Source organism: Desmodus rotundus, chromosome 13, assembly GCF_022682495.2.
Source record: "Desmodus rotundus isolate HL8 chromosome 13, HLdesRot8A.1, whole genome shotgun sequence".
NCBI classification, from domain to species: domain Eukaryota; kingdom Metazoa; phylum Chordata; class Mammalia; order Chiroptera; family Phyllostomidae; genus Desmodus; species Desmodus rotundus.
In genome coordinates, this window is record NC_071399.1 from 340,983 (window position 1) to 354,243 (window position 13,261).

General features: G+C 59.8%; 1 protein-coding gene across 1 annotated transcript in view; it reads left to right on the forward strand.

Moving 5' to 3' along the window:
• DLGAP2 (DLG associated protein 2) overlaps positions 1-13,261 on the forward strand; it is a 171,623-nt gene that overhangs the window by 124,091 nt on the left and 34,271 nt on the right. Inside the window, exons 5-7 of the mRNA XM_024578712.3 lie at positions 3,656-4,701; positions 7,407-7,600; positions 11,803-11,950. Coding sequence (XP_024434480.2) covers positions 3,656-4,701; positions 7,407-7,600; positions 11,803-11,950 — 1,388 coding nt within the window. The remainder of the gene's footprint in view (positions 1-3,655; positions 4,702-7,406; positions 7,601-11,802; positions 11,951-13,261) is intronic.

Here is a 13,261-nt window from a genome sequence, read left to right on the forward strand (position 1 = left end):
GGAGGTTCATCCACGCCGAAGCATGTTTCCCTACTCCACAGGTTTCTATTGCCCAGTGAGAGTCCACTGAGTGGTGACCCCTTTCGCCAGTCCGTTCACCAGCCTCGGGGCATGTGGGTCGTGCGCTCTCCGGCGCTGGACCAAACAGTGCTGCCTGAACACTCACGTACAGGCTGCCGCTTGGGGTGGGCTTCCTTCTCTCCTGGGTGCACGCCAAGGAGCGGGGTTCCTGGGGCGTGTGCTCACCGTTTCGCCTTTGAGGAGCTGCCAGCGTTTCTCGGTTTTCCAAGCGAGATCCCCACCGTACACCTCCAGCAGCGTGGGGGTCCCGCTTCCTCCGCGTCCTCACCAGCTTGAGCTGCCATCTGTCTCTTCCCACCGCCATCCGGGGCGGGGTGGGAACTGCTGCCTCACGCCCTGGGGGCTGCTGATCGAGCATCTTCTCTCGGGCTTATTGGCTTTTTTTAAAAAATGTTTTTGGAGAAACGTCTGCTCAGCTCCTTTGTCCATTTTTGTTTGGCTTGTTTGCTTTTCTATAATTGACTTGTATCAGTTGTTTTATACGTTGCAGATGCGAGGTCCTTATCAGATCCATGATTTACAAGAAATGTTCCCCATCCTATGGGCTATCTTTTCACTTTCTTGGGGAAATGCTTTAAAGCACAAAAGTTCCTAATTTCAGGGAGTCCATTTTTCTTGTTTTTCTTTCCTGTGCAGTTGGTGACATAATCTAAGAAAACATCGCCCAGTCCGCATTCACGGAGGAAGATGCTTGTTTTCTTGAAAGGGTTTTGTTCTTTCATTTCTTACTGCGGTTCTGTAGCCCACCTCGAGGGCCTGTTTGCAGGCAGTGTCCGGTAGGGGTGCAACTTCACTCTCTTGCACGTGGACATCGGCTGTCCCAGCGCCGTTTGCGAGAGAGATCGTTGCTGCCCATTGAATGGGCTCACCACCCTTCACAGAGCCAGATGGGCCATAAGCGTACGCTTTCATCTCTGAACTCTCAGCTCTGTCCCCTTTGTCTGCGGGTGCTCCCCGTGCCAGCACCAGCCTCTTTGGATGACTGTAGTTCGCAGTAAGTTTCGGAATCAGGATGCGAGCCTCCCAACTCTGTCCTCCTTTTGCAAATAATCTTGGCTCTTTGGGGCCCATTTCATTTCCATATGCATTTGAGGGTTGTCTTGTCCACTTCTGCAAAAAGCCAGCTGGATTTTGATAGGGATGTGTTGACTCTCAAGGCTATTTTGGGGAGTATAGAAATCTTAAAAGGATTAAAGTTTCCCAGCCCATGAACACAAGACATCTTCCCATTTACTTAGAGCTTTAATTTCCTGTATCCCTCTTTCTGGTTTTCTGGGCAGCGCTCTCACCTGCTTCGTGATGTGGTCCGGGTGTGCTGTTCTCTCCGAGGTTACCATGAATGCAGTGGCTTCCTAGTTTCACTTTTGGATGGTTCCCTGTTGACGTGTAAAAACACAACTGATTTCTGTGTTTTGCTCTGCAACCCGAAGCTTTGCTGAACTTGAGGTCGGCTTGAATATCTTCCTTGTGGGTTCGGAGGACTTTTCTCTGTAGAGGAGCACACGTCTCCAAATTGAGACAGGCACACCTGCCTCTCTTCCTGGAAGCCTTTTATTCCTCTTCTTGCCCAACTGCTCTGGCTGGACCGCTGGTCCCTGTGGATCAGCCCACACAAAGGCAGGCTTCTGCAGAGAACGTTCTAAGGCGGTGACAGGGCCAAACAGCACAAGTGGAGGGTCTGTCATCCGCTCCCCCCGGGGTCCCGATAAATCAGATGAAACGCAGGCAGGTTGGTAACGGGGATTACGTGGGCTTCAGGCAGAAGGAAACAAGACTGGACTCCTCGGGGGACGGGGGCGGGACCCCAGGGGCCTGCAGTGGGGGGTCAGCTCGGTGCACCCCTGGGTGGGTGGGGGCACCGCTCCATGGCGTCCAGGGTTCACCCAGCCTGGTGGGCTCAGGCTAGTGCTGGTGTGGAACCCCCAGCTGCTTTAGCTGGAAAGGGTGCCCGGGGCCCCCACATTCGTCAGCAGCCGGGGACAGGCTGCAGCCATCTGGAGCTGAGTGCCTGGGTTCTGGCGCAGCCACCATGCCCCGTGTGCACGTGCGCCCCTGTGTGCCTGTGTGTGCAGGACCGCGGCACCCTCACCACCCCACGCCATCTAGCGTCGGTTTTCTGAGCCAACAGAGGGGACCCCAGGGCTGCGAGGGGCGCAGCAGGCCACACATGCCAGCTGGTTTTAAGTTTTCGCTCTCGCACCCAAAACACACCTCTGGGACTGGGTCGGCCAGCAGCCTCGGGAAACCCATCGGGAAACGGGACAGGAGACGTGCCTTCCCCAGGCAGCTTAAATCCGAGGTGGCACAACAGTGGATGAACAACGACGGTAACTGCTGTTTTCTGTTGCTTAATAACAACAACGGTGTTGTGACTAGCTGGGAATTACGGGAATTACGGGAATTATGGGACTAGCTGGGAATTAGGAAGCAAGACGCCTTCACGTGGACGTCTGTCATCCGTCTCCCAGGGAGATGTTGCCAGCCCCTGCGTCGTCCTGGTTTGTCCCTGGCCCCAGCTTCTCCGCCCCCCGAGCCGCCTCCGGGAGTCGGTCCTGCGCTGCCTCAAGGGTTCTGTGTCGCCGGCAGGTGGCACGATCAGAGTGCATTCACTGCAGTGCAAATTCGCACTTTTGCTGGCCACACCCACAACATAGCCCCTGGGCCAAACACCGGCAGCCACAGCGAACTACAGTGACAGGCTCCCGCACAGGGAGGACGACTGGGATCGGGTTAAATCACTTGTGAATGGAGAAAGAAAGCAGAAGCCGATCGACGACCATGCCACGTGGCTGTGACGTCCAGGTTACAGCGCGTGGTCTTGCCGTGTGTTGGTGGGATGCCTCATTCCCTTGGAAACTTGCTTTAGTTACATTGAACTATAATGTTATCTGCAGTGTCTATTCCTCCTGTATTGAACGGCTCTGGTTATAATCTGGCTGCTGGAAAGGAGGGCAGTGGGAATGGGCCACACGGTTCACATGCTCACTCAGTGGCGTCTACCACGCCCACTGCCCAGCACAGCGAGGTTGTCGTCGTTCACACAGGCGCATTCCAGTCCTCTCTCCTTGGCTGCCAGCTCACGTCCATGTCGTGCAAACTGTCCTCACTATAGTGGCAGTGGCTGGGCTTTTTCTAGACAGACCTCGCTCGTACACTCAGACCGTCGATGCACGTCCTCTGCACGTGTTGTGTAGGGCAGTCTTAGGGTTTCCTGCACATTCCTGTTACCCACCGTGTGTGCACGTAATACTCCAGTCTCCTCGAGTGCAGCTCACTTCCCCCTCAGATTGTGTATTTGCATAACACCACAGACTCCCGCTGTCGAGGGGCCTGATAAAAGCAGGGGCACCCGCTGCTTGTCCTTGAACTATAGCATTCAGGGTCATGGCGCTTTATTCTCCCCGAGACCCTTGTGCTCGGCGGCATCGGTCATGGCATAAAAAAGCACTGCCCACCAAATGCCCAGACCGAGTGACCCCTGGCCCCCGGAGAGAACTGTTCCCCGGCCGGGTGTCCGCCGGGTCCTTTCTCCAGCACACGGGGCTCACCCGGCACGTCTGTGTTCTCTCCACAGATCAGCAGTACTCGTGGTCGCCCACCCAGCACTTCAATGAGGACAGGTACTCCCCGGCCCCCAGGAACATGAAAGGGCTGTCTGGGAGCCGGAACCCACCCCCACTGTGCCCGGGCCACACCTGCGGGCTCGCGCCCCCCGAGGACCTGCTGCTGGGGCCGGACGTGCGGCAGCCCTACCTGCTCAGCCCCGGGGACGGCTGCCCACTGGACCACCGCCGCTGCTCGCCCCGCAGCTCCGTGCACTCTGAGTGCGTGATGCTGCCCCTGGTGCTGGCCGACCACGTGTCCAGCAGCACCTTCCCCAGGATGCACTACAGCTCCCACTACGACGCCAGGGACGACTGCGCCATGCCCCACGCCAGCGCCAAGGTCAACCGGATCCCGGCCAACCTCTTGGACCAGTTTGAGAAGCAGCTCCCGCTGCACAGGGACGGCTTCCACACGCTGCAGTACCAGAGGACTTCCTCCGCCAACGAGCCGCGTGGCGAGAGCCCGGGGCGCATCCGGCACCTGGTGCACTCGGTGCAGAAGCTCTTCACCAAGTCCCACTCCCTGGAGGGCTCCTCCAAGGGCAACGTCAACGGGGCCAAGGGCGACAGCCGGGGCGAGGACCACCACGGCCACCACCCCAAGCACAGCAAGCGGAGCAAAAGCAAGGACCGGAAACCCGAGAGCAAGCACAGGTCAGGCCTGAGCAGCTGGTGGAGCTCCGACGACAACCTGGACAGCGACAGCACCTGCCGGGCCTCTAGCGTGGTCCACAGGCACCTGGCGGACCACGCATCCCACTGCTACCCGGAGCCGCTGCCCGGCCCCTTCGGGGACCTCTCCCTGAAGACTTCCAGAAGCAACAACGACGTCAAGTGCTCTGCCTGCGAGGGCCTGGCCATGACGCCCGACACCAAGTACATGAAGCGCAGCTCCTGGTCCACACTGACCGTGAGCCAGGCGAAGGAGGCCTACCGCAAGAGCTCCCTGAACTTGGACAAGCCCCTGGTGCACCAGGAGATCAAGCCGCCCTTGAGGCCGTGCCATTACCTCCAGGTAAGGGGGCCCAAGGGCGGCGCCCACATGCCTTGAGGTCTTCGTGGTGCCTCTCGAGAGGCCTTGGCTGGCCTGCTCTGGGAGAGCCGCCCCTTGAACACACACGGGGGGGCCCTTCCCTTCACACCTCTCAGGCTGCCGCATTCAGCGGTGGCAGTGGGATGGTCAGCCTCCAGCCGTGTTTTCTGTTCCAAAGGTGACCGGTTTGGCCTGGTGGAAGCCGGCCTGCAGCTTGAGTGAGTTCACTGACCCCTCGGTGATAACACTGTGGGTGGGATTTTGGGAAAGCCCCCCTGCATTGCTCTGGGCGCACAGTGAATACACTCACCTGTGGACCGCGCCTTCAAGTCAGCGCCTCCGATAACGGAGATGCACCCTGTCATACCTGACTTGAGCCAGCACCCCTGCCCCCCACTTCTCTCCTGACCCCCCCCACCTCCTGTTCCTACGCTTTCTCGCTCCTGCCTTTCTCGGTGTCCTGTGGTCCAGAGGTGCAGGTGACTTTTGCGGCTTTGCCCACTGGTGGGTCCCATCCGTGCTGCAGTTTGTGTGGGAAGTGCTTCCCCTTGAACATTTGGGAACTTTGGAGGAAATGGCAGAGGAGGGGTGACAGGTGGTCAGAACAATGAGAACGTCACCCACTGAAGCTCTGTGGGACCAGAGTGGAGCACTAGTCACAGCCGGGTGACAGCCGCTCACTGACCAGGACTCTGGGCTGGACTTGGGGAGGTGGGGCAGCCTCGATCCCAGAGCTCAGTGTCCCCTGCCTGCAGACATGTACCTTGGCCCCCTAGGCTCCCAGACATGGCAGCTCCACAGGCCGTGTTAGGGGTTCAGCAAACCACCCCTCTTTTACCAGGGGGCCAGCTTCCTATTCTGTTCCCACGAGAAACATCCAGAGGAGCCCTTGGGAGCTGCGGGCCCTGGCCAGGAGGTTCCCTGGTTCAGGCACAAGAGCGGGACTTCAGCCCACAGCTGAGGGGCCTGAGGGCCCTGGACTCCCGACCTCCTGTGCTGTCCTGACTTTCCGTCCCCGGGACCTCCCCAGGGAGCCCCCCCAACCTCCACTGCAAGCTCTAGACCAGGGGCGTCAAACCCATCTTTCCCAGGGGCCACATCAGCCTCACGGTTGCCTTCAAAAGGCCAAATACAATTTTAGGGCTGTGTAAATGTAACTACTCCTTAACTAGGGGCACGGAGCACTGCCGCTGAGTAGAAACAAGGTGCCGGGCCAGACAGAACAAGGTGGAGGGCCGGGTTCGGCCTTCAGGCCTTGCGTTTGCCACCTGTGCTCCAGTCTGTCCAGTTGTCCGGGGTCTGCGTCCCCAACGAGATTCAGGCCTGAAGGCACCCTTGTTGCCGTGTGACCCGGGGGTTCGTCTGCTGGGCTGATGGCTGACAAGCAACCGGATGAAAGAGTGACCCCCGGCCGGTGCAGCTCAGTGGGCTGGGCGTTGCCCGCAGAGTGAAGTGTCTCCAGTTGGATTCCAGGTCAGGGCACCTCCTGGGTTGCTGGTTTGTACCTCCCCCTTGGTGCCACCACCCGCACATCGTCATTTACTGTAAAATCAGGCGACTCAGAAGCCAGCGCCTGTCTCTGGCGGCCTGCCAGCTGTGCCCAGGAAACAGCATGTTGAATGAAAGAGGAGGACCCTTCCCCCGGGGGACCACAGCCTCTGATGGTGTTTTTGTCCCTTGGTTTGAACCCCCGAGAGAGAGGATATTGTTACAAAACCTGGCCCTCCCCGGCCACACTGCTGCTTGAAAGCAAGACGTTTCATGGGCGGACCTGAGGTGTCCTTGGAACCAGCAGCAGGAGACACCAGCTGTGCAGTTCGTCAACCTCAGGAGGACGGTGGCTCAGAAGTGGCGGCTGTCCCCCCCCATCACTCTGCCCGGGGTGATGGGGGTCGTTCCTCACTATAGGACGCAGCAGGTTCGCCATGGCTGGGCACTGCTGGGGTTCACCCACTCACCGCCAGCCCGCCGCACAGCATCACCGGGGCACCTTGGAGTCACTCCTTGTTCCTGTGACAGTCCCCATGGGCGCTGTGGAATCACATTCATAGCCTGTGCCTGGCTCTGGCTGACATTCAGACACAGGAAAATCCAGCCTGGCTTCGCTCACAGACTATTCGCTCGCCGGTCACCAGTCTTCGCTCGTCTCACGGAAACGTGTGTTGCATTCATAGAAATCCTGCAAGCGGCCAGCAGGGTGTCCACTGCCTTCTGTCCCCCACCCCGCCCTTCCCTGGGACTCCCCACGTGCAGAGCTGGACTGCCTCCGCCCCAGGGCGGGGGCCTGGTGTGGTGACCACCAAGTGTTGGGTTTTTAAACCTCCCCCCCCACCCCCCCATCGGGTACCCTCACAACACAGAGCACTTCCTTCGCCTCGTGTTTGTTCCTCCTCTTCCTTGTCCTCCACCCGGGGTGACCTTCTATCCTCCAGTTCTCTCCCGGTCTCAGCGGTTCTTCCCAGGTGCTGCGATGACAGGGGTTTCCTCCCTTCACTGTCCTGACAGGTTCTCGCTCCTCCCTATGCTGATGTCCTTTTAGGGTTTCCGTGGCAGAGCGCCCCGGGAACCGATCTGCGCGTCTGCGTTTACACGAGGATCGGCCGTGACGTGCTGCGTCTCCAAAGACCGTGGAGAACTTGTTCCCTTGGGGACCAGCAGACTGACGTGGCGTGTCTCTTCTCCCCCAGGTGCCGCAGGACGAGTGGGCCGGGTACCCGGCGGGGGGCAAGGACGAGATCCCCTGCCGGAGAATGAGGAGCGGCAGCTACATCAAGGCCATGGGCGACGAGGAGAGTGGGGAGTCCGACTCCAGCCCCAAAACATCCCCGACGGCGGCCCTGCGGCCGGAGCCCCTGCTCACCTCGCTGGCAGGGCTGCACACGTAAGGCCCCCGCCGGTCCACACGCGCCTCCTGCCTCAGACCCCTTCGCAGCGCGGCCGGCCGTAGGCCCACCAAAGACGGTTTCTGAGCTGAGAACACTGGGCTAAGCGGCCATCAGTGAGCTCGTCCTTTTAGAAAAAGTCAGGCTTGGATGACGGACTGGCCACACAGTCACAAAGGGGCTGGACAGGGCGACCGCTATGTCAAAGGGTCGCTCGAGAGCAGTTACCATGGCCAGGGCGGTCCCGCAGTGTCTTCTCAGGTCATCCCAGGCGTGATCATTGGAGCACATCTGAGAGTGCGTGAGTGTGTGAGACAGACTGAGCGTGTGAGACTCATCATCACAGGGTGTTTTTGTTGTAACTTCGCAAGTGCATTTGGAGACCACCCTTTTTTGCCGAGTGAGGGAGGGAAACGGACCGCTTTGCAAATATAATGGCGCCTGCTATTATATTATTGCTAAGACTCCAAAATGGAGACAACCACTCGTTACATCGGATGCTCTTGCTCTCGGCGGCACACTGTGGGCACACCGGGTGCCGGCAGCTCGGTTTGGGGGTCCGTGGGGAGCCCTGCGCGGGTCCCCAGGCGGAGTGGTCAGCTGTCCTGCGTGCAGGCCAGCGGCAGGGTGAGCTGGCCTGTCGGTGCTTTGCCGCCGCGGCCCCAGAACTTGGGTTGTCACTTATGGGGGACAGTGATGCTCCCGGCCAGGCCTTGTTTTGGGGACATCCCCTCCCGTGCCTGGTGCGCAGAGGGACAAGCGAAACGTTGGTGCGACTTCCACAGTCATTCTGTCACGTCCACTCCCCGGAGGAAAACTAAAAATGTTGAATTGCAGCCAAAATCAAAGTCGTGAATTTAACAGGCACGAACCACGTCCTCGTTACCGACTTCCATTAAGTCTCACAGTGACACCCCACGACACTCCACTGTGTCTGCGGGGCAGGGGGCCCGCAGGGAGGGCGGGGCGCAGAGCCGAGGCCCCGCCCCGCAGATTCGCATGCACAGAGGAAACCGGGGACGGGGCGTTTGAGGGTAGAGACCACTGGGGGCAGTGGCCGTGGGCTGTGGCTGGTCTGTAGGATGCGACAGAGAGAAAGCAAGCGGTGGTCAGCCGTGAGCCGGGGGCGGGCGTTGGTGAGATCCTTGTCCTCCTGCCGCACCTGCCGATGCCCAGGCTCGCTGGTGCACCCGGTGCCCACCCTGCGCTCCTCGCCTGCAGTGTTGAACTCACCTCCTTCCTCAGAGTGGGAGACTGGCCTGCGTCTTGTCTAGGGGACGCCCAGGCTCTCACCCCCGGCGCCAACATGGACCACGTTCAGAAGACGGGGTTCAGGTTTACTGAAATCTGCCCAGAGTGTGAGACGCCCTCAAACCTGCAGACTGACGACCAGGCGGGGGCTGCAGGGTCTGGACACTGGTGCAGCCCTTTGCAGCCGCCGCCGGGCATGGAGATCAGGCCGGGCGCGTCCCTGACGGTTCCTGACCGCAGGGCGCTGCGCACACACACACTGGGCCGCGTGGGGAGGAACCAAGTCTGCAGCATCCAAGGCCCCTGATCTTGGCGCCGCAGCTCTGCCTCTGGCCTCTCCCCACTCGCGCATGCCCCCTACCCAACCCCACTCCCCACTGTGCCTGCACAGCGTCCAGCAGTCGGGTCCGTTTTTCCATCTATTCCATAAGTTATCGCGCCAGCCAGCCAGCCAGCAGGTGGGGGGCAGGTGCTGATTCCCACCCACAGAAACCTCTGCTGATGGCCGAGTCCGTCCCTGAGACTAGTGCGCCAAGATTTCTGTTACAAAGGCAGTTACGCTATTGGGAAGTTAAGTTGTGGTCACAGCCTCTTAGCACCTGCTTTTGCCGAGAGTGTCAGAGGGTTTGGTGCAGTTCCACTCACTTTCACTTTAAACGCCGTCACGGAAGCTCAGCTCGTTTCTCTGGGAGCTGTGGCCGCGCCCGTTCTGCAGAGCGGAGTTCTGACGGAGAGGTGCGGAAGGGCTCGTGGTGGCGGGCGTGGGCAGAGAACGGTGGAAGTAGTTCACTGCAGACCCGAGGGGGCGTCCTGGGGCCGCACGGCCATGTCCCACCCTCCAGCCCTGTGCCCCTCCCTCTCTTGCCCTTCAGCTCGGTCACCTCCCCGTGGCCTGTTCGCACTGAAGCCAGGAGGCACCTCTGTCATCGCCTGGCGTCTTCCCAGTGAAGTGTGTCACCCGCGCCGCGGACACACCTAACAAGTAGAACTCACTTCCCGTGAACCGCGTGTCGGGGGTAACAGCTGACCACCCTAATGGATGAACGGCTGTGAAGGTGCCCGAGACATAATCACATTGAAAGATTCTGAAAATAAGACCATCCATTTAAAAGATGTCATGAGGCTGATTCAGTCTCCCAACCCCTTAGCGTCTCTCGTGTTAGTGAGAAGGGACCAGTACCTGCCTCCCCGAAAAGGCCACAGCCCACCCGGGCCGCAGCAGTGTTCTGTGTCACGGTCCCCACTGCCCCCATCTCCCACAGCAGCAGGGAGGACCAGGGGCCGTTTGCCGCATTCGCCTAGCGACTCGCCCGTGCTGGTTTGCCTCAACATGCCTCTGCAGGGTAAGGCTAGTTCCGCGAGCAATTCAAGACTTCCCTGCCCTGCTCACTCCAGTGGCTCGCTCCCTGCTGGCTCGACCCCGGCCGACTCAACTCCATGGTGTCTCTGTCCTGGGGAGGGCGGGAGCCTGAGGTCCTCTGGTGATGCAGCCAAATGCAGGGTCTGCAGGGAGACACCTGGCGCGTGCGTTTAGGCTGCGCCCGAGCCCGGAACCTCGGCTTTCTGCAATCTCGTCATTTGTTCCAGGGCAGTGCAGCTGGGCTGCGCTCAGCCACCTGCCCTGTCGGGCTCTGGCCCCGGCCCCGCTGGCTGCAGGTCCCCGCTCCACCGTTCACACACTCTGGGGCCGAGCAGTCACCGCCAGCAGGTTCCCTGAGGATGTGGTGGCTGCAGGCCTCACAGGGAGGTTGACACGGTGGCAACGTGGCTCTGAGAGCCTCTGTCGTGGCCTCAGGGACGGGCTGAGAAGGGACGCGGGGCACCGGCAGGCAGTGTCGCCGCTGCAGAGGTTGACCTTGTTCCATGGGAGCCCGTGGCGGGGACGAGCAGGGCTGCGTCTCCCGAGCTCACAGCTGGGAGGACACTTGTGGTCGAAAACACTGTCTGGAACCGGGCAGTGAGTGCGAGTCGATGTGCAGTGTGTGCAGGAGACAATAGTGTGATCCCCGTGTGGGCGGAGGAACATGGCCCACACGTGCCCACACGCGTGCACCCCACACTGGGTAGCATATTCCACCTCCAGGAACGCAGCGGCGCTCAGCCTGCCATTCGCGTCGGGTCTCCTTGACGAAAATGGAGAGACACCCCTGGGTGTGGATTTACACACTTAGTGTGTGGACTCACACACTTGTGTAAGAGTGGTGTGTCTCCTGCTTCTCTGTCCTCTGACCTGCATGAGATCTCTGCTGGTCTTCTGAGGTGACGGGGTCGGGGGTTGGGTTTGTCTGCTGTTCCAAGTTATGTCCTTGCGTGGAGCACTGCGCCCGCAGCCCAGCGCAGCCCCTGCTTTGCTCCGTACATCGGATTTTCTGGGGAAACACCCTTGTGCTTCCCCAGTCGAATCCCAGGAAGGGAAGCCAGAGAAAACATTGATTGTGAAGGGAGTGTGGGAGGGGCAATGATGCTGACATTCAAGTGGATTTAATTTCCCAGGGTGCCCCTCGTCCACCCAAACTGCCTAACTGGGGCAACTCCGCCCGGGTTAAGACTGGAGGCCTTGTATTTGTTCTGTTATTTTTCTGAGTCGGTAGAGTTGCCGAAACTCTCCTGGTTTTTACGAGACGTCCATAGGGTTCTGGCTTTGGCTCAGGAGCCTGGTTCTTCTTCAGCACTTTCCTAAAAATGTGGAGGTGATCCTAATGTCCTGCCTGTCCATGAAATACCAGGATCCAAAGCAGTTCCACAAACGGCCTCCCCGTTACTGTCAATGAGATTCACATTTGTAAATGTGAACTCTGGGACCAGTTACAGGAGGCCAAGTATTTGCCAACAGACAAACCGGGGCTGGAAATCTCGAAGCAGCCCCTCGGCGGCGGCTCTCACAGTCATGTGCCCCCTGCCCCTCGGGTGCTGCTCACAGAACGTCTCTCCCTCGTTTCTGTCCTTGCAGCCAGAGCTACCTGCAGGCGGCCAGCGACGGGCCTGGTGGCCACAGCCTGGACCCCACCGCCAACTACAGCTCCCCAAAGTTTCGCTCCCGGAACCAGAGCTACATGAGAGCGGTCAGCACGCTGAGCCAGGCCAGCTGTGTGAGCCAGGTGGGGGCTCCTTTCCTCCCGTGTCCCCCGGGTTGAGTCTGTAGAGCCATGTCCCTCCAGAAGTTGTCCTGGGCTGGGGGGTGCAGTCAGAGGCTTCAGGTCCAGGGAGGGGCCAGGGCAGACACGTGGTTGCCTCTCACTGATGACAAGCCTGGGAGCATTGGCATTCCATGGTCCCCACGTCCGTGACCGTGGCTGTCACCTTGCTGTCCTCTGACCCGCTCCCCCGCTGGCTGATTGGCTGGCATTGCCTTCCCTGTGAAGAGTCCCACACACGCCAAGGCTCCCAGAGCACCAGGGCCCCACGGGAACGACCGTGTGCTAGGCAGGCCCTCGGGCAGGGCGGACCGAGGGGAGGAGCCAGCTGGGAAGAATCAGGACCTCGCCCCTGGCCGTAGGACGCATAAAACTGGATTTCCAAGGTTTTAATTAAACACAGTGCTTAGTGACTTTAACTGTCTTTAAAAAGTAGCGCTTGAGCTCATGGGTTTTTCAGGCTTACACAGAACGCTTTCTCCCCGTCACTGGGGAGGAGCCGCTGAGCAGGCCCTGGTCAGAGACCTGCTGAGGTCCCTGCGCCCCAGCCCGTCGGCCTGTGACATTGCCATCTCGGCCCATGCGCCGTCTCACGGGGACAGGGCGACCCCTGTGGAGCAGTGTCGTGAGAAACCCCCCGTAAAGCCATCCCTGTTCTGGACCCACCGGCACACAAGCCAGAGGCTGCTGCCCGGCCTGGACGCGGCTGGTCCTTTGTCCAGAGCACTCAGCCCTTCTCTGTCGGGGCCTTTCTCAGGGCACTGGCTCGGTGGGGCAGCACCCAGCGTCATCGCTGTTCTCAGGATGATGAGCCCTAGTGTGCTCCAGCACACAGTGGGGTTTCCTCGAACACCTGACTCACGGCTCAGTGTCTGTGTGGCTGCAGAGGTGGCCGAGTCTCGTTAGCTGGGGCAGTGCCCACATTCTCCACGTCCCCGAAGTGTGTTTTACAGCAGTAGGCCCGCTGACCCTCTGATCTTTGCCTGGTCTGGTCAACAGCCGAGTGACAACAGCCGGTTCCCAGAGGCTGAGGTCAGTCACCATCCCCAGCGCCTTCCCTCCCGGGCTACGCTGGGACTGAGCGTGGCAATGAGGCTCAGAGCCCTCGCCTGTCCCATGGCAGATGGGGTTGGAGCCCTGGGCACCTTGTCCTCAGGCCTGTAAGTGGCTGCGTGTCACGGCCCAGGGTCCACTTTTCATCCTTCAACCCTTGTCCTTTCTCCCACCTCACACTCATCCCATAGTTCCCTGCACTGGATTCCCACTTCAAACTTC